The sequence below is a fragment of the Notolepis coatsorum genome, assembly GCF_963971535.1.
Source record: "Notolepis coatsorum genome assembly, chromosome: 18".
Taxonomy (NCBI): domain Eukaryota; kingdom Metazoa; phylum Chordata; class Actinopteri; order Aulopiformes; family Paralepididae; genus Notolepis; species Notolepis coatsorum.
Window position 1 is genome coordinate 8,015,187 of NC_140182.1, and position 21,961 is coordinate 8,037,147.

The 21,961-nt window shown below is 46.4% G+C and overlaps 2 protein-coding genes across 2 annotated transcripts; both read left to right on the forward strand.

Annotated features, from left to right (window-relative positions):
* Positions 1-224: 224 nt before the first annotated feature.
* Positions 225-1,618, forward strand: LOC311244812 (interleukin enhancer-binding factor 3 homolog; the record flags this gene model as incomplete). The annotated part of the gene is made up of 1 exon (XM_084334497.1): positions 225-1,618. Exon 1 carries the CDS (start codon positions 314-316, stop codon positions 1,616-1,618), a length of 1,305 nt encoding a protein of 434 aa, XP_084190623.1. The 5' UTR covers positions 225-313.
* Positions 1,619-19,130: 17,512 nt separating this feature from the next.
* Positions 19,131-20,552, forward strand: LOC311244813 (interleukin enhancer-binding factor 3 homolog; the record flags this gene model as incomplete). Its single annotated transcript, XM_084334498.1, has 1 exon — positions 19,131-20,552. One exon carries the CDS (start codon positions 19,131-19,133, stop codon positions 20,550-20,552), a length of 1,422 nt encoding a protein of 473 aa, XP_084190624.1.
* Between the last annotated feature and the right edge of the window lie 1,409 nt (positions 20,553-21,961).

Genomic DNA, 21,961 nt, shown 5'->3' on the forward strand with positions numbered 1-21,961 from the left:
TATGCACAGGGACGTGCATTAGGATAGCAGGGGAGAATGTAACCCAGGGTTCAGATTCATAACTATCATAACTATCAGAGGGACATAAATAGTTAATGCTATTAGGTAAGAACTTTCTAGAACGTAAAACATTCTAGAACCAGCGTATGATGTCATAATAGAACGTTCCGGAACATCTTGGATTCCTATAAAAACAGTGCAGCGTGCAGCGTCCATTAGCGAAACGTTCACACACCGACAGGCTGCATCGTTGGTCCTCTGCTACAGTCAACACCATTATCACTGCCACCCACCGGACAGAAGAGCAGCCATCATGGTATTTATACACCAGCCTCCTCCAATGCGCCACCGCTCCATGCGTATCTTCATGAACGACGACCGCCACGTGATGGCCAAGCACTCTGCCATCTACCCAACGCAGGAGGAGCTGGAGAGCGTACATAACATGGTGTCTCACACCGAGCGTGCCCTGACGGCCGTCTCCGACTGGCTGGACGAGCAGGAGAAAGGCTCCCCCAAACCCGACGCAGCAGCTGCACCACCGCCAACGCCACCACCACCAGCAGCAGACGCCATAGAGACCGATATTAAAGAGAGCGAGCACAAGGACCTGCCCAGTCGATCCCTGCGTGGGGTGATGAGGGTGGGTCTCGTGGCCAAGGGTCTGTTGCTGAAGGGTGATCTGGACCTGGAGCTGGTGTTGCTCTGCAAGGACAAACCCACCCTCACCCTCCTGAAGAATGTGTCTGACAACCTGGCCGTGCAGCTCAAGACCATCACGGAAGACCAGTACGTGGTCACGCAGCACATCAGTGAGGCCAGCATCGTCATCAAGAGCTCCAAGGAGCCTCCGCTCAGCCTCACCATACACATGACCTCACCACTGGTCCGCGAAGAGGCAGAGAAGGCGGCTGCCGGTGGTGAAACGCTTTCAGTCAGTGATCCCCCGGAAGTTCTGGACAGGCAGAATTGCCTAACTGCCTTGGCGTCACTCCGCCACGCCAAGTGGTTCCAGGCCAGGGCCAACGGGCTTCACTCCTGCGTCATTGTCATCCGCATCCTGAGGGACCTGTGCTCCCGCGTCCCCACATGGGCCCCACTGCGTGGCTGGCCGCTGGAGCTGATCTGTGAGAAAGCCATCGGCACAGGGAACCAACCCATGGGGGCAGGAGAAGCCCTGCGGAGAGTTCTGGAATGTCTGGCTTCTGGGATCCTCATGACAGATGGTGCTGGAATCTGTGATCCATGTGAGAAGGATCTCACCGATGCTATTGGTCACCTGGACCGCCAGCAGAGAGAAGATATTACACAGAGAGCAAAGCATGCCTTAAGGCTGTCTGCCTTCGGACAGCTTCACAAAGTGCGTGGAATGGACCCCCTTCCCTCAAAGATGCCCAGAAAACGCAGGAGCGAGACCCCCATTGATTACACAGACAGCAACACGGCTACACAGACTTATCTCTCAGACCTAAAGGAGATAGCGGAACAGAGGGGCGAAGACCTTGCGGAAGTCCTCCAGAGAGAACTCACCATCAGCGCCGCCCTCACCCGGAAGAATCCTGACCCCCAAACTGACGAAGGAACAGGTGGGGAAGTATTCGGAATGGAAGCCTGTTGAAGTGCCACAAACAACTAGTGACACTTTTTATTATGACATCCTGTTCTCCCTGTCACTTGTAAGATATAAAGGATTAAGCATATGTTTATTATATATATCTGTTTTAAATCTAAGCATATGTTAAGAGATGACTTAAGCGTCAGTAATTATGAAGAATGTCTTTGTATTCTTCCTCCTACTTGTGTAAAACTGTAAGAACTATAACTATAGACTCTAAAAACAGTAACTTGTGTAAGACTACAATATATTGTGTAGTCCTGGAGAATGGAAAGAGAAGAGGCCTCTTCTCTTACTGTTCTGTGAAGCCAGGAATGTGGTCACAGAGCGCTGACCTTGACAGAAGCAGAGGGAGAAGCAGAGGTTCCTAGGGTTCCTGTATGATGTTTTATCTACCAAATGTTTAAGTATATGAGTACTGTATTGTACATGTATATATATATATATCTGTATATATATATAAGCGTATTAGGCTATTCATGCTAGAAGGACCATGTACTGTATATTACAGCAGGGCAATTGTTTCATTCAATAATGCTGGACGCCTTTAGGAATGTGTCTATGACCTTGTGGGCCCCTGCTAGCTTACTGGATAACAGATGAAGACATAGGGTTTTTCCCAGCACAAAGACATCTATTACTCTCTCAGTTACAGTAACGGCTGGAAAAGGGAGGAGTGGTCATCTTTATGTGTTATGTGTTGATTGGCTGGTAGAATGACATCACTATGACATCACTGTATTTAGACCAATAGTAAGAGCTCTTGATATGATACAGAATCTGTATATAAGTGACTGCTCCAGTCTTGTCGAGTCAGATTTTTTGATTTTTCCACTTTGAAGAGTTTTTATAGAGCCAGGCAAATGTCGAGCGGTGTATGGGGCATGGCCTGGCAATTTTTTAGTAAACCTCCCTAGGAAGGATACTCTTTAGATTTTGAAGCGCTATGCTAAGCTCTTAGCTGAATCTTTTAAATGATAGCGACAAAGATTGCTATGCTATGATAGATGTTTTGTTTTATACTTATTATACCTGAATTGGACATTTCCAATGCAGTCTCTTTGTAACTTACTTTTTCTAATTAAAACAACTTTGTTATAATACTTATTGAATTCGTGGACTGCTTTCTATCACAATGTGCCACGACGCTGGCCTCGCCCTGCTCTCATCTGAGGTAAAACGGTATAGCTATATTCTGGAAGCCATGCAGATTGAATCAATTGCTGGTTACTGCTTTTTAGCTAAAGTTATATAAAGGATATAATATATATATGTATATATGGCACTGTTTGTTGTTTGCGGGCGCCGGTATCTCTGTGTTCGACGGGCTCCATTGGATTTGTGGGAAACTGAGAGTCTAGCCACTGCAGGGCATGACGATCGGGCCACGGAATTGATGGACCTGTCGAATTGATAAGGGGTACTGGGGCTTGCAAATGATTATTAAGTGTTATTGCGCTAACATTACACTATTGGCAGTAGTAATACTTATTAAAAGAGTAGTAATATCATCAGGCTTTCAAATGATTAGCATTACAGGCCTTTCCTAAAAAATTATGATAATGGTGGTGACGGTGATGGTGATAATATAATTACTATTGTTGTAGGCAAAGTAATATCATCAGGCTTTCAAATGATTAGCATTACAGGCCTTTCCTAAAAAAGGATGATAATGGTGGTGACGGTGATGGTGATAATATAATTACTATTGTTGTAGGCAAAGTAATATCATCAGGCTTTCAAATGATTAGCATTACAGGCCTTTCCTAAAAAATTATGATAATGGCGGTGATGGTGATAATAAATTACTATTATTATAGGCAAAGAGTTCTCCCAGACATACATTCGGTTTATTACAAACAAAGAAGAGGTTAACAACTCTTCTATGCTTATATTTCATATCAACTGGATATAACTAACTAGTGACTATGAAGTAAGCGTGATTAGGAATAGTAATTGACCCGAGAACTTAGCGAGTTTAGCACCTCGCTGGGGGATATCGGGCGGCCACAGGGTTATATCTTGAGTAAGTGATTTGAGATAGATAGAGACAACCCATCGGCATTCAACAAAGCCCCACAGGTTCCGTGGCCTGCAACACAAGCAAGCCCCCAACCCGGGACAAGCCGAGAGCAGCCAGCCGGACCAGAGCTCCGCCGGTCTCATGCACCAGCGCGCCCTCAAGAGAATGCACAACCTGCTCTGACACACGCTGATGTCAACCCACCTGGGGTGCAAAGGATGATTGTGGAGCACATAGTGCACAGCCAAGCATCACTGAGACTCAGACTCTTCTCTGGGCGAAGCCCTCGGCCCGACAGAGAAGTAGACTACGAGACATGGTGTTACAATGCGGTTCTTCTTCTCAACGACACAAAAGTGTCTGATCTACACAAGTCCCGGAAACTCCTGGATAGCCTCATGGCACCCGCCAGTGACATCATAAGACACCTGGAACCTGAATGTCCTCCAGGAATGTACCTGGAGAGCCTTGACTCTGCCTTCGGAACCATTGAAGATGGAGATGACCTTTTTGCAAAGTACCTCAATACAGTGCAAAACATTGGAGAGAAACCATCAGCTTACCTTCCGCGACTACAGGTGATGCTGACTACCACCTATAGGAGAGGGGGCATAGCGGCCACCGACCTCGATCAGCAACTTCTAAGACAATTCATCAGAGGCTGCTGGGACAACACCATGATAACCGAGCTGCAGCTAGAACAGAGAAAGAAAAACCCACCTACCTTTACAGAGTTCCTCCTGTTACTCCGCACCGCAGAAGACAAGCGCTCTTCCAAATAATGCCGCATGAGACAGTGCCTGAACGTTTCGAAACCTAGGGTATCGAGTAACTCCCAGGGCAGCTGGGACCGAAGTGAAGAGGAATGCGCTTCAAAGCCGATTCCGGACACCAGCTCCAAAGTCCAACGTTTAGAGGCTCTAGTTGCAGACCTACAGACAAAGCTCACGAGAATGATGGACAACAAGAACAGACAAGCGAGGCCCGCTCCCAAGCAAGAAGCCCCGGCATCAGTTAAACCGACGACTGACAGAGGTACTCCCAAGTCCCAAAAGTCAGAGACTCCAAACCCAAAGAACTACACAAGCAATAGACCCCGACCCTGGCATTGCTTCAGATGTGGAGAAGATGGACACATGAGACCCCACTGCGAGAGCGAACCGAACCCCTCTCTGGTGGTCTCGAAAAAGAAGTTACTAGACGAAAAACAGCATGCCTGGGACGCTGAAAGTAGAGCCTACCAGTCTGATTTAAACTAAAGACAGTTGCTGCTGAGGGACAGGCAGGAACTGGGGTACGAGAGAGATGTCCCAGACGGAAATGGCGCACCTCTGCCTCTTATGCCAAAGTGGCAGCCATACCTAAAGGACTGGTTGGAGCTAAATGCACTGCACAAGTAATCCTGGAAGGTAAAGAGTGCAGCTGCTTACTCGATACAGGCTCCCAAGTAACAACGATCCCGAATTCCTTCTATCAAGAGAACATGTCTCACCTACCCATCCACTCCTTATACGACCTGCTTGAAGTGGAAGGAGCCAACGGTCAGGAAATTCCCTACCTCGGCTACGTCGAAACTACAATCAAGTTTCCAAAGAGCATGTTCGGAGTAGACATCGAAGCGCCCACCCTAGCGCTGATTGTGCCTGATATGAGCGCTTCTCTGTCATCAGCGCTGATAGGCACAAACGCCCTAGATATCCTGTACCAGCAGTGCGCAGATACCACATCTCAGAACTACCAATCCCTGCCATACGGCTACCAGGTAGTCTTGAGAACCCTTGAAGCCAGACATAAACAGTCTGCGGATTCCAGCCTGGGCGAAGTGAAACTACATAGCAAAGACCCTGAAACTATCGCTCCAGGTCAGACCAAAGTCCTCGAGGGATTAGTGAGTTGCAGAGCAACCAACGCAGGAAGATGGGTGATGATAGAGTCCCCAAGGTCAACGGCCTTGCCAGGTGGAATCCTGGTATCAGATGGCTTAGCAGAGCTACCACGAAAACTGCCACATTGTATACCAGTCATCCTCAAGAACGAGTCCGACCACGATATCACCCTGTCCCCGAAGGTTGTGATAGCCGAGATACATGCAGTCATGAGTGTCCGGTCGCTCAAGACACTTGACGCAGAACTATCGACAGACCCTAACCAAAAATCAAAGCTCAAGTTTGACTTTGGAGACTCTCCAGTACCCCAAGAGTGGAAAGAGAAGATAACTGAACGGCTGAACTCCATGCAAGAAGTTTTCGCACACCACGATCTCGACTTCGGATGCACTGACAAGATAAAGCATCACATAAATCTCAATGACAAGACACCATTCAAACAACGGGCGAGACCTATACACCCTCAAGATATAGAAGCTGTGCGCTCCCACATTCAACAGCTCCTCGACACTGGAGTCATCCGAGAATCTGAATCACCCTTCTCGTCGCCAATTGTAGTCGTCAGGAAGAAGAACGGCGATGTCAGGCTATGCATAGACTACAGGAAACTGAACCTCCAAACAGTAAAGGACTCATACGCCCTGCCCAACCTGGAGGATTCCTTTTCAGCACTGACTGGATCGAAATGGTTCTCAGTGCTAGATCTCAAATCTGGTTATTACCAGATCGAAATGGAAGAAAAGGAGAAGCACAAGACAGCATTTGTCTGCCCGCTGGGATTCTTTGAGTTCAATAGAATGCCTCAAGGAATAACATGCTCCAGGCACGTTCCAGAGGCTTATGGAGCGGTGCGTGGGAGAACTGAACTTGAAGCAAACCCTCGTCTTCTTGGACGATCTGATTGTTTTCTCTTCAACGCTAGAGGAACACGAGGAGAGACTCATGCGAGTCCTGAGCCAGCTGAAAGAGTATGGGCTAAAACTATCACCCGAAAAGTGCAAATTATTCCAGACCTCCGTAAGGTATCTAGGCCACATAGTGTCTGAGAAAGGAGTCGAAACAGACCCAGAAAAGACAACCGCACTCAAAACCTGGCCAAAGCCAACCAAGCTGAAAGAACTGAGAGCATTTCTAGGATTCTGCGGTTACTACCGTAAATTCGTCAAAGACTATTCAAAGGTAGTGAAACCCCTCAACGCACTTACTGCCGGATACCCTCCAATGAAGAAGCATGGAAAAGCTACAGTGACCACGAGAAGTATTACGACCCTAAAGCTCCCTACAATGACAGATGGACCCCCGCTTGCCAGACAGCTTTCGACGCTATCATAGAAAAGCTGACAACTACCCCTGTTCTCGGTTTCGCCGACCCCGAACAGCCCTACATATTGCACACAGATGCAAGCTCACTAGGTCTCGGCGCCGCCCTTTACCAGGAGCAGCAAGGACAGAAGCGTGTCATCGCTTATGCAAGCCGCGGATTGTCAAGATGTGAAACCAGGTATCCTGCCCATAAATTGGAGTTCCTCGCCTTAAAATGGTTGGTAACTGAGAAGTTCCAGGATTACCTCTACAGAAGACCATTTCTCGCTGTCACTGATAGAACCCACTGACATATGTCCTTACCACTGCTAAGCTTGATGCCGCAAGCTACAGATGGTTATCCGATCTATCTACCTTCGATTTCCAGCTGCAATACAGAGCTGGGAAACAGAATCAAGACGCTGATGGGCTGTCCCGGCGACCACACAGCAGACCAGCTGATGACCCAATATCGATAAAAGAGATGGAAAGAAAAGACACCTCCCTAAACCAGAGCACACAAACATGAGTGAAGACATCATTAGAGCCATCTGCGACAGACACTTAGTTCGCGAAGTGATCGACAACGGCTCTAAAGAGACACCATCCAGCCTTGCATTGGTGGTATCACTTGCCCTCCACCCAAGTGCAATCCCAGACAGCTTCCAAGGAGAAGACCAGCTGGGTGGCCTACCCGTCGTTCCGCTGATAACTCCAGCCGAAATGCGAGAAAAGCAAAGAGCCGCCACCTGTATCCGTCACATACTACAGCTCGTGGAGTCAGGGGAGAAACCGCCACAGACACTCAGAAAGGAAATCCCCGAACTTTACCTTCTACTAAGAGAGTGGAATCGGTTAGAAGTATTGGACGGAGTCCTGTACCGGAAGAGACAAGAAGGCGCACAGACCCACCATCAAAATGTGCTGCCGGAAGACCTGAGACCTATGGTCTTAAAGAGCCTTCACGATGACATGGGCCACATGGGCGTGGACCGAACCCTAGACCTCGTCCGAAAGCAATTCTATTGGCCCAAAATGTCAGCTGAAGTAGAGACAAAGATCAGGACCTGCAACCGATGTGTACGGCGTAAGGTTCCACAAGAGAGAGCTGCCCCGTTGGTGAACATCACAGCCACACGACCACTTGAGTTGCTGTGCATGGACTTTCTCAGCCTGGAACCAGACTCCAGTAACACAAAAGACATCTTGGTCATTACGGACCACTTTACAAAATACGCAGTAGCGATCCCTACCGCAAATCAAAAAGCGCAGACAGTCGCTAAATGCCTGTGGGACAACTTCATTGTCCACTATGGTATCCCGGAGAAGCTCCACAGCGACCAAGGTGCGGATTTCCAATCCAGCACAATTAGCGAGCTGTGTGAGCTAGCCGGCATCAAAAAGATACAAACTACCCCGTACCATCCAAGGGGAAACCCAGTAAAACGCTTCAACAGGACCCTGCTTAATATGCTGGGCACCCTGGAGAATCAGAAGAAGAGCCATTGGCGAGACTACGTCAAACCTCTAGTACACGCCTACAACTGTACCAAGAACGACACTACTGGATTCACCCCATATGAACTGATGTTTGGGCGACAGCCAAGATTGCCTGTGGACATAGCCTTCAACTTACCTGTCAACTACCAGCCAGGCTCACACTCGCAGTACGTCCACAGTCTGAGATCCCACCTTGAAGCAAGTTACAGAGTAGCTACAGAAAATGCACAGAAGACGGCGGACCGCAACAAAGCAAGATTCAACAAACGAGTTGTTGAGTCTACCCTGCAGGAAGGTGACAGGGTTCTCGTCAGGAACGTCCGCATCAGAGGAAAGCACAAGCTAGCAGACCGGTGGGAAGCAGATATCTATATTGTAGTGAAACACACTGGAAATGTCCCAGTCTATGTAGTGAGACCTGAAACCAGAGATGGTCCACTACGAACGCTCCACCGAGACCTACTGCTACCTTGCGGCTTCCTTCCTACTACCCCTGTGGAAGATGGACCTACTGTAAAGGACAAACCTAAGTGACCAAGAACTCGACAGATCCCAAGAGAAGAAAGCTCGAATGAATCAGAGGGAGAAGACCCAGATGATGACTATTGTTATGTACCAGGAGCCTGATCACTCCTGTGTCACTGTGCATGCAGGCCTGATCACTCCTGTGTCACGGGGCATGCAGGTGAGGGCTGCCAATTAGCTAATTGGTGCTGATTGGTTACCTGCTGGCATGGTTAAAACCAGGCCTTCAGACACATGCAGGTATGTCTGTGGTTAGGGGGGAGAGTTGTCACATTCTTCCAATCCTTGTACTTTAGTTATACCAGTAATTCCTTGTAGAGTAGCATTTTTGAGTTTAAGCACGGGTTTTGGTGTTGGTTTGCACATAGGTTGCGTGCCTTTGAGCCAGGGTCGTAACAGTTGGGCGCTCGTCCGGGATATTTACCCCTAGAAATTTGTTTGGTGTTTTTTTTTGTGTTACACGGGGTGTCATGGTGTTATGGTTTGGGTGGTGTTCGTTACATATTGTGTAACGTGGGGGCTTGAGCCGTTTCATCAAACAGGTGAGTATGCCTTATTTGTTTGTAATTTGATGTGACTACTTATGCTGTTAAAATATATAGTTTAGTGGGCACCACATGTAGATAGGGACAGTATTTTCTGGTTGTTGGTTAGCTTCCTGTGCACCACATACTCCTGGGGCAGTCAGGGAAGGGATTAGCACCATCTACTTGTCTGGTACCGTATCATGTACTGGACGGGTGGATGGTCAAGTATGATCTTTGACTGGTAGCAGGTGTGGTTGAAGATGGTTAGGTCTACAGGGCATTAGTTTAAGGGTAGGTAGATTAGGGGGCCAGAAAACACAGGTAGTGTGGTAGGGCCTGATTTAGTGTTTCTTAGGGTAGACATGTGGTGGGCCGGTTGTGACTGCAGTTTAGATGTAGAAGCATAAGTAGTCATATCAGGTTAGAAGGGCCACCTGTTTGAAATTGTTTGTTGTATTTGTTTTGTTTGGTTTGAGTGTTTGGTTAGCATACCTGTTAGCACCTAACACCCTGCGTGTATGACATGTCTATTTATTTCAGGGTGTGTTTTTTTTTTTTTGCAAATTAGAAAGGTGCGCTCAGTAGAGCACACATTTCCACCGCGTCCCTTTATGGTTGTTATTATTGGCATTAGCATTCTTCAGTGGTTCTTCATGGTTCTTCAGTGGTTCTTCGTGGTTCTTCAGTGGTTCTTTAGTGGTTTTTCAGTGGTTCTTTAGTGGTTCTTCGCGGTTCGTTAGTGGTTCTTCGTGACTGTAAAGTAAAGTGAGTAGCTTGTGGTGACTGGTACAGTAACGATGGCTTCCATCAAGGACTTTGTTGATCACCCGTCTCATGATATGTTGGGGAAGTTTTCCAAGGAACAACTTCTAGAACTTGCTGTGCACTACAGGGTAGAGCTTACTGCAAGTGAGAAACGTTTGAAGCCGACTGCCTTGAGTGCTTTAAGGATGTTACTCATTAGAGAGCAGGTGCTTGAGGAGAGGGTGGAGGAGCTTCCTTTGTCTGACGCGTCTCCGCTATTACCTGGTGCAGAGGGTGAGTGGAGGATTAGGGAGTTGGAGTTTAAGGAAAGGCAGCTAGAGCACGAGCGTGAGGAGAGGAGAGAGGAGCGTGAGCTTAAGGAGAGAGAGAGGAGAGAGGAGCGTGAGCTTAAAGGGGAGATGAAGCAGTGAACAATGTGATCCTAGTTTGTTTGTTGTGTACCTTGTGTAAGACAGGGTCCTATAATAAAATGTGAAATCCTGCTTATTTGTCTGAAAAATCAAATATAATTTCCCTGTTTTCGCCATGGGCGCGGCCATTTTGTTGCTGACGTCATGGGGCTGGTTTGGTGTATACACTGCTGGTTAGCTGCCTATAGTGAATGGGTCAGTCAGTAAATAAAATGTTGCCTACAAAACAACGGGACCGCGTGGTTCTTTTTGTATTGCTCCTGGCTGTTCAAACTAATTTTACCGTGTGAAAGAGAGGAAAGTTGGTTAATTTCCACAAACTACCAGTGAAAAAAACAGTGTTGTTGGCACGTTGGCTCAGGCTGGCTGCACTCAGGCGGCGCGACCAGCCTGTTGGACAGGGAAGGAGGATCTGCAGCGAACACTTCATTGCCTCGGATTATGTTGTTGGGGTGGGATGTTTGTCCAGAAGACCACTAATCAGCTGAAGCCGGACGCGGTTCCCTCGGTCTTCGACAGACAGACCGGCCCAGGCAGTTCAGCGTCGCGGAGCATTCAGCTTGCTGGCTACCTAGCTCCACTTCAACCATCCGAGCGTCGGGAGCTCCAGCAGCTTGTCGATGTGCTAATAGCCTGGAGCTAGCTACCGTTAGCTTGCCGAGGCTCCAGCACACCGACAAGCTGCTGGAGCCAGCTACCGTTAGCTTGCCGAGGCTCCAGCACACCGACAAGCTGCTGGAGCCAGCTACCGTTAGCTTGCCGAGGCTATTCGCACACAGACAAGCTGCTGGAGCTAGCTACCGTTAGCTTGCCGAGGCTATTAGCACACCGACAAGCTGCTGGAGCCAGCTACCGTTAGCTTGCCGAGGCTATTAGCACACCGACAAGCTGCTGGAGCTAGCTACCGTTAGCTTGCCGAGGCTATTAGCACATCGACAAGCTGCTGGAGCTAGCTAGCGTTAGCTTGCCGAGGCTATTAGCACACCGACAAGCTGCCGGAGCCAGCTACCGTTAGCTTGCCGAGGCTATTAGCACACCGACAAGCTGCTGGAGCCAGCTACCGTTAGCTTGCCGAGGCTATTAGCACACCGACAAGCTGCTGGAGCTCCCGACGCTCGGCTGGTTGAAGTGGAGCTAGGTAGCCAGCAGGCTGAATGCTCCGCGACGCTGGTTGAAGTGGAGCTAGGTAGCCAGCAGGCTGAATGCTCCGCGACGCTGGTTGAAGTGAAGCTAGGTAGCCAGCAGGCTGAATGCTCCGCGACGCTGAACTGCCTGGGCCGGTCTGTCTGTCGAAGACCGAGGGAACCGCGTCCGGCTTCAGTTGATTAGTGGTCTTCTGGACAAACATCCCACCCCAACAACATAATCTGAGGCAATGAAGTGTTCGCTGCAGATCCTCCTTCCCTGTCCAACAGGCTGGTCGCGCCGCCTGAGTGCAGCCAGCCTGATCCAACGTGCCAACAACACTGTTTTTTTCACTGGTAGTTTGTGGAAATTAACCAACTTTCCTCTCTTTCACACTGTAAAATTAGTTTGAACAGCCAGGAGCAATACAAAAAGAACCACCGCGGTCCCGTTGTTTTGTAGGCAACATTTTATTTACTGACTGACCCATTCACTATAGGCAGCTAACCAGCAGTGTATACACCAAACCAGCCCCATGACGTCAGCAACAAAATGGCCGCGCCCATAATGATAAATGCTTCAAAAATGCACATAACAAATCGTTTTTTCTTAGAAACTGCTTATTTTTATAACGTGATTTTTTCTGTGGCTTATCTAAATACTAATGTGATGCTATGAATATGTATTTATCGCTATGCTTCATCTCCACTTTAAGGAGAGACTAATGTTGCTGGAGCACGAGCGTGTGCGCAGAAGGAGCTTGAGTTTAAGCATGCTGCCTTACAGGCGGGTGCTCTGCATTCAGAGTCACGTTCCGGTTTTGATGTAGGCAGGAATATTAGGATGGTGCCTCTGTTTTTTGAGAAAGACTGTAACAAGCTTGATAATAATAAACAAACCTGTTCAGCTATAAAGAATGAGAGTACTGGAACAGTGTTAAATTCAAAGTGTTGTATTAACCAAAAAGAGGATCAAAATAAATGGGGCACCCCATAGCAACGTATGGTACAACAAAAATCATCTCAAACCAATAAGAACGGTCCTGTCAGCTTTACAGTCCATTAGCCCCAACATAACATACCATGTATGTTTACCATGTATGTTTACCGTGTATAATGTTACCATGCCTATGTTACCATGTATGTTTACCATGTATGTTTACCATGTATAATGTACCGTGTATGATGTTACCATGTATGTTTACCATGTATGTTTACCGTGTATAATGTTACCATGCCTATGTTACCATGTATGTTTACCATGTATGTTTACCATGTATAATGTACCGTGTATGATGTTACCATGTATGTTTACCATGTATGTTTACCGTGTATAATGTTACCATGCCTATGTTACCATGTATGTTTACCATGTATGTTTACCATGTATAATGTACCGTGTATGATGTTACCATGTATGTTTACCATGTATGTTTACCATGTATAATGTACCGTGTATGATGTTACCATGTATGTTTACCATGTATGTTTACCGTGTATAATGTTACCATGCCTATGTTACCATGTATGTTTACCATGTATGTTTAACATGTATAATGTACCGTGTATGATGTTACCATGTATGTTTACCATGTATGTTTACCGTGTATAATGTTACCATGCCTATGTTACCATGTATGTTTACCATGTATGTTTACCATGTATAATGTACCGTGTATGATGTTACCATGTATGTTTACCATGTATAATGTACCGTGTATGATGTTACCATGTATGTTTACCATGTATGTTTACCGTGTATAATGTTCAGGCCTACCAGACCATGCAGCCTGCATGGTAGTTAGTAGTGTCCAATAACACTCAAACCTTTGAGTGTCCAAAAGGTGATAAGTCCTGGGTTGATCCACATCTTAGAAAAGGAAAGGAAAAAGAAGTAATCCACTCGGAAGCAACACTGCAGCTGACCTGTCCTTGGTTACTGAAGAATCTTTTAGGAGGCCTGGCAAAATCCCTCCTTCCTCTCACAATAGCAGTAGCAAACAAAACTCCATGAGGCCATGATTCCAATCCAAGATGGCCCCCTGCTGGTTGGGACCGCCCCTAACCACACCCATACCTGGAATCTTAAAGGTCAAGTGACCCAAATATGCTGACATTGGCACATCCTAACATATTGGGCCCACACTTCATTTATCAACACATTGACATCTTCTTCATAAAGTAACGCATGTTACAAGACGTGGAAAGATATTTTCCCCTTTTTGAACGGGTGGCAACCACATTGAAGTGGCCTGATACCGCCTGGACACTGCTGCTGCAATGTGTTTTAGTTGGTAGGGCACAAGAAGCCTATACTGCTCTGTCCCTTGAACAAAGCGCTGATTATGAGCTTGTTAAAGCTTCCATATTGAGGGCTTATGAGTTGGTCCCAGAGGCCTACCGTCAGCGTTTTAGAGGTTATCGCAGGTCGGAAGGACAGTCTTATGTTGAATTTGGAAGGGAGAAGGAGAACCTGTTTGACAGGTGGTGCACTTCTCAGAAAGCAGAGTCAAGAGAACAGCTTAGACCAGGGGTGGCCAACCAGTCAGAGACTAAGAGCCACAAAAATTACTGTGGTACCACAAAGAGCCACACCATATACCAGCGTTTCTCAACCTTTTTTTTCAGTCACGGCACCCTTCATGTGTTTATAGGTCTCACCCTCTGGCCTCTGAAGTTGCTAATGTCTTTTTTATTTTGGCCTCACAGGGTTAAAAGTACCCTGTGAGACCCACGGTTGCAAAATTACAAAATCACTTTTAGCCATTTAAAAAAATAATGTTTATTTAAAAAATGTTAAAGGGGAACTATTTTACTATTTATTTCACTATTTGGGCACTTTTACACAATTCCTGTGAGTCTATGGAACACCTAGGTTTTTTTTTTTTTAAATGCATTGTTTTGTATTTCTAATCAAGTACTAAAAACCGCATTTTTCTACCTCAAGATCTTAAGCCGTTTTGAGGCTGGGCTCCAACCACTGTGTGGCCTGGTGCCAACTGCCACATCAACTGCCACATTATTATGCAGCTGAGAAATCTCTGACATCACAGATATGCACATTTTCAGATGACTCAGTTCAGTGAGGGTGAATATTGTGAGAGGAGAATTGGAAGAATTCGCCAATATGAGAATTAAAGACATATATCCTATTAATATAAGTCCACATAGCTAAGAAACAATGGTAAACACTGAAAAAGCCATTTATAAGATAGTTCCCCTTTAAGCACATGTATAGTCAATTGGTCCTGTTGTTCAGCCTCACAATGCTATTTGATAGTAAATGTGTTTATATGTCCCACCCTCTGGCCTCTGAAGTTGCTAATTTCTTTTTAATTTGGGCCTCACAGGGTTAACCTCTTAAGCCCGAGATATACAGTAAAAGTGTATATTTTCAGCATTACGTTTGTTTACCAATTATTTTAACTGTTATTAGTGAAATATAAGATTATAGAAATCTCAGGGCATTGAGTCGGAAACCGGCGCATATTGACAGGAGGAAGTGGCACAGCCAAAAGTGAGTGTAGTCTTTTGAAGGAAGAGACTCAGGGCTTTCACATTTCGAAAAACTACCCTACCCAGCTCACACCAGCCCCTGTCAATCATCTGACTTCTGGATTTACTTTTTAATTTCTCTTATTTTTTGGGATTATCTCCCACAAACCTGAACGTTATTGCCATAAAACAGAACGCAGTTAGTTTCTCTACCTTTCTGTGAACGTCTTGCAAAAAACGGTGTTGCAATATGATGAAAAATGGTGGAGAAATTTACATTATAAAAAAGATGGCAGAATTCAGTACTGTATCTACAAAACCTTCTGTTTAATCATCTTCCCTTTATTCATTTGCTTAGATTTTTCAGGTCTGGTAAATTTTAGCATGGTGTTATTTACAGTCAAAGATAAAAAATGTTTTTAAATAGAATTGATATTCTCCTTTGCTTCATTACAATTTACTCAAGCCTAGTAACAGACACACTATTTCTGACACTGATCCATATATGTCCCTAGATTCAGATACCAAGAACATGCAAATGGACCATTTAAAAAAAAAAGTGTAAATGTTTATTCTACGTCCTTATGGAATGAGTGACAAAAAAAAAAAATTATGGATGGAAGAGCCGCACATTGACGGGCAAAGAGCCGCATGCGGCTCGCGAGCCGCGGGTTGGCCACCCCTGGCTTAGACAGTTGATTCTCCTAGAGGAATTTAAAAGATGTGTTCCTGATACCGTTTCCACTCATCTAAACGAGCGTAAGGTATCGAAGATAGGCGACGCTGCTGTCTTCGCTGATGAGTTTGTGTTGACACACAAGTCCGTGTTTTTGGAGGACTACCGTGTTGAGTCCAGGGATAGGCGTCCTGTTCAGGGGGGCCGTTTCCCAAAACCTGTGTCTGCTGGTCAGTTAACTTCACCTCCTAGGCGGGGTGGTTCTGCTGGTGCATTCCCAGAAGGGGTTATCTGTTTCTACTGTAAAGAACCTGGTCATATCGTTGCTGGGTGCCCGGTGCTTGAGCAGAAAAATTTCAGAACCGTGGCTCTGGTAGAAACCATATGCAGAACGCCTATGCCAACGTTAGATGGTGATGGGGGAAGTATCAAATGTGTGGACAAAGAGCTTGAGGGTTCCTCAAGGTTTATGATGGATGGATTTGTTTCCCTGACTAATGCACTAGAGTCCAAACAGGCTATAACAATTTGGAGAGATACCGGTGCTTTTCAGTCCCTCATTCTGGAGGGGTTTTTGCCGTTTTCAGAAAACTCTTCTTTGCATTCCGGTGTCGTTGTTCGGGGCTTTGGGGGTGGATTTGTGGATGCACCTTTGCATGAGGTCACGCTCAATTCTCCCTTAGTGTCAGGCAATGTTGTTGTGGGGGTATGTTCTCACATTCCCATAAGGGGGGTGTCCTTCATTCTAGGGAATGATTTGGCTGGTGACAAAGTGTTGGCTACTCCAGTTGTAACTCCCATTCCTGTGGTTTCTGAGGTCCCTAATGAGCTGGCACAGAAACATCCAGGAGTGTTCCCTGTGTGTGCTGTGACACGGGAAATGTCAAAGGACAAAAGTGATGTTGTTGATACTTCGACTTGGGACATTACACTTAGTGACACATTCTTTGTTGAATTGAAAAGTGTACCTGTTGAGAAGTGCTATGAGAGGTGCTGTTGATTCATGTGACACCGTTCTAGTTGGAGAGGCTACTAAGCCTGACTTAGGCTGCCAGCCTTCCCACAGTAGCTCTATTGTCCCTAATGTTTCACTTGTGGGCAGGGATGGTCCCAGTATGTCAGTTGATGATTCTGACATTGATCCACATGTCCACACTGATTCTCTGCCATGCACTAGGTGTGATGGTCAACCTAGTTACCTGTGTCTTGTGGAGCAGGAGCCGCCTTCGCGACCTGGTCTGTTGAGTGGCAGCCATTTTGATTTCGATCAGGACAATGTTATTTTGGGTGACGCCATTTTAGATGGTGTTCCAGACGTTTTTGGGACTGACGTATTGCCATGTTCCAGGGACGGTGGGGCTGTACCTGAGGCGGTACGTCCTACTCTGGATGTTCACGGTTTGCAGTATCCTGAACTGCCAGTGCCAGGTGGGATGGATATGGGCGCGGTGGTGGTATCAGTGATCTATGGTTTTTGTTTTTCTGTGTTCTGTTCTGTTGAGCGCAGTGAGATTAGTTCTCAGATTGATTTTGGTTCGCAGTCTATTTTTGACAGGTCGGTATCGGTGGAGGGGCCTGTTGAAAGGGAGCATACAACACGGTTGGTGGTCGTGTTCGACAGGGGCCGACCTGTTATCCCTGTTGTGGTAGTGGCCCTGACAACTAATGGGTCACAGTTTTTTATTTTTATTTTGTTTTGTTTATGGGTTGTTGTGTAGTGGTTGCCTCTTGGGCAACCAGTTTGGTGGGGGAGGTGTTATGTACCAGGAGCCTGATCACTCCTGTGTCACTGTGCATGCAGGCCTGATCACTCCTGTGTCACGGGGCATGCAGGTGAGGGCTGCCAATTAGCTAATTGGTGCTGATTGGTTACCTGCTGGCATGGTTAAAACCAGGCCTTCAGACACACATGCAGGTCTGTCTGTGGTTAGGGGGGAGAGTTGTCACATTCTTCCAATCCTTGTACTTTAGTTATACCAGTAATTCCTTGTAGAGTAGCATTTTTGAGTTTAAGCACGGGTTTTGGTGTTGGTTTGCACATAGGTTGCGTGCCTTTGAGCCAGGGTCGTAACAACTATCTTGATCTCCCTTATCACTATGACCATGGAGGTCTAGTGGTGGACACACGACCCTTTCCAGTGTCCACTGTCGAGCAAGACCCCTCAGACACAGTCATTCTTCCTGAGGGAGCTCCAGGGACAACTGATGACCCGACGACACTGAACAAGACTATCCCATCCGCAGTGAGACCTACTAAAGGCAGTTTACCTGAGCCAGATACGGCGGATTGGGAAAAGCACTTACCTGACATGGATCAGGAAGAGGACAACCTACAGTACCTGACAAGACCTTACCAGTTATGAGTTCAGAGGAGAACAATACTAACAGGAATGAACTGGAGACCGAACCAGATGGACAGGAGAATGTCCACGACGAGGTGGAAAAAGAAAACGAAAGAGAGGTCATAGATGAACAGCCAAGAAGGTCGACAAGACATAGGGAACCTCCAAAAACCCTGACTTATCACCGACTAGGAAACCCACTAGTGACGATAATCCAGTCAATATTACAGAGTCTAAGCTCAGTAATCGCAGACTCTTTAGATGACTCCGACTCCCCAGAACCCCATAGGATTGTGATAATGTAGTCCTGGGATAATATGCACAGGGACGTGCATTAGGATAGCAGGGGAGAATGTAACCCAGGGTTCAGATTCATAACTATCAGAGGGACATAAATAGTTAATGCTATTAGGTAAGAACCAGCGTATGATGTCATGATAGAAGGTTCTGGAACCTTTGTGATGTCACCGTATGATGTCATAATAGAACGTTCCGGAACATCTTGGATTCCTATAAAAACAGTGCAGCGTGCAGCGTCCATTAGCGAAACGTTCACACACCGACAGGCTGCATCGTTGGTCCTCTGCTACATTCAACACCATTATCACTGCCACCTGCCGGACAGAAGAGCAGCCATCATGGTATTTATATTTGTTTTTACACCTGTTTTTACACCTGTTTTTACATCTGTTTTTACACCTGTTTTTATACACCTGCTTTTATCTAATCACGCTACTATTTTAATTTTAATTTTAATATTGATGGGTATGATTTAATTGAATTTTATCATGTACTTATTTTAATTCATGATGCAGACATAACGTGTAACTACTGTATGGGAATGGTCAATGTCTGTATACTATGTGAGCTGCGAGATACCCTGAATTTCCCCAAGGGGATTAATAAAGTATCTATCTATCTATCTATATACCAGCCTCCAATGCGCCACCCCTCCATGCGTATCTTCATGAACGACGACCGCCGCGTGATGGCCAAGCACTCTGCCATCTACCCAACGCAGGCGGAGCTGGAGAGCGTACATAACATGGTGTCTCACACCGAGCGTGCCCTGACGGCCGTCTCCGACTGGCTGGACGAGCAGGAGCAAGGCTCCCCCAAGCCCGACTGCACCACAGCTGCACCACCGCCAACGCCACCACCACCAGCAGCAGACGCCATGGAGACCGATATTAAAGAGAGCGAGCACAAGGACCTGCCCAGTCGATCCCTGCATGGGGTGATGAGGGTGGGTCTCCTGGCCAAGGGTCTGTTGCTGAAGGGTGATCTGGACCTGGAGCTGGTGTTGCTCTGCAAGGACAAACCCACCCTCACCCTCCTGAAGAATGTGTCTGACAACCTGGCCGTGCAGCTCAAGACCATCACGGAAGACCAGTACGTGGTCACGCAGCACATCAGTGAGGCCAGCATCGTCATCAAGAGCTCCAAGGAGCCTCCGCTCAGCCTCACCATACACATGACCTCACCACTGTTCCGCAAAGAGGCAGAGAAGGAGGCTGCCGGTGGTGAAGCGCTTTCAGTCAGCGATCCCCCGGACGTTCTGGACAGGCAGAATTGCCTAACTGCCTTGGCGTCACTCCGCCACGCCGAGTGGTTCCAGGCCAGGGCCAAGGGGCTTCGCTCCTGCGTCACCGTCATCCGCATCCTGAGGGACCTGTGCTCCCGCGTGCCCACATGGGCCCCACTGCGTGGCTGGCCGCTGGAGCTGATCTGTGAGAAAGCCATCGGCACAGGGAACAAAACCATGAGGGCAGGAGAAGCCCTGCGAAGAGTTCTGGAATGTCTGGCTTCTGGGATCCTCATGACAGATGGTGCTGGAATCTGTGATCCATGTGAGAAGGATGCTATTGGTCACCTGGACCGCCAGCAGAGAGAAGATATTACACAGAGCGCACAGCATGCCTTAAGGCTGTCTGCCTTCGGACAGCTTCACAAAGTGCTTGGAATGGACCCCCTTCCCTCAAAGATGATGACCCCCATTGATTACACAGCCAGCAACACGGCTACACAGACTTATCTCTCAGACCTAAAGGAGATAGCGAAACAGACGGGCGAAGACCTTGCGGAAGTCCTCCAGAGAGAACTCACCATCAGCACCGCCCTCACCCGGAAGAATCCTGACCCCCAAACTGACGAAGGAAGCGACATGGATCAGGAAGAGGACAACCTACCCGACAAGACCTTACCAGTTATGAGTTCAGAGGAGAACAATACTAACATGAATGAACTGGAGACCGAACCAGATGGACAGGAGAATGTCCACGACGAGGTGGAAAAAGAAAACGAAAGAGAGGTCATAGATGAACAGCCAGGAAGTTCATTCTTCCACTGCAGGTTGCTTTAAAGCTAATGTCACTCTAAAATTATAAACACTCTCTCTAGCCATGAATTTTTTTTTGAATGTTGCTTGGTAATTTGTTTTTTATTGCCAGAAACATCATTTGTGCAGATTTGAATTAGATTAAGTCCATGATTTTTTTTTTTTTAAACTTAAATTTTTTTATTAAACATTTATAGACAAACAACACGCATTATACAATAACCTCAACAACACTATTAAACAGACATAAATAATAAAGAAAAAATTTAATACCCAAAAGACGAAAATAAAAAATACTGACTTAAGCAAATAAAAAACATAAAACAGTTGTCATACCTTAAACCAAAATAAAATTAGAAAACATTAAGTGTGTGACATGGGTTCAGAGACCCTCTTTGAACCTCTTTCCTCCTTTACCCTTCGCCCTCTTGTGGTGTATTTGGTTCTTCCTCTGTGATGTCGTTTTCGTTCCCCTTGTAATCCTCCCACTTTCCCCATCTTTCTCCAAATTTCTCTTCCTGTAACCTCAGCATGTGTGTTATCCTCTCCATATCCTGTATCTCTTCCACTATTCCTACCCATTGTGCTATTGTCGGTGGGTCTTCCTTGTACCACAGTCTCGTTATTGCTTTTCTGGCCACTATCAACATTATCTTTATTAAATATTTGTCCCTCCCTTGTATTCCCTCGTGTGTCAGGTCTCCTAAGTAAAGCACCAGTCCTGTTTGTGGTAACCCGTATCCTAATATTCTGATCATTGCCTCCCCTATCCTCCCAATACCCCTTCAGCTTCTGACATCCCCAGAATATGTGCGTGTGATTTGCCCCCTCCTTCCCACACATCCTCCAGCATGCTCTTTGTGTTGGTGCATATTTTCCCTTCAGCTCTGGGGTTATAAAGAATCTGATTATGTTTTTCCATCCAAACTCTTTCCATATCCTCGATCCTGTTGAATGTTGCACCTCGCATATGTTCCCCCATTCCTTCCCTGTTATTCCTATCTCTAGTTCTCTCTCCCATTTCTCCCTTATGTAATCGGTCGTGTGTCCCTTGCTGTTCATTATAAGTCCATGAATTTTTATGTTTGACTCCTTACAAACAGACTATTTGTGTGATCTAAATATCTGCCATGATGTACTATCCGTATGGCTCTTTTTTGCAGTGTGCATATCTTTTGTAAGTTGCTTTTATAAGTATTTCCCCAGGTTTCAACACAATATGATAGATATGGTACAATGAGTGTGCAATACAATGTATATAGAGTTGTCTGATTCAGGATATATCTAATCTTGCCCAGTATACCAATACTTCTCGCTAACTTTGAACACAAATATTTTATATGGGGTTTCCAGCAGAGTTTGTGGTCTATTAAGACCCCTAGAAACTTGTTTGTATATACTCTCAACATTTTTACATTATCAATTTTCAGTTT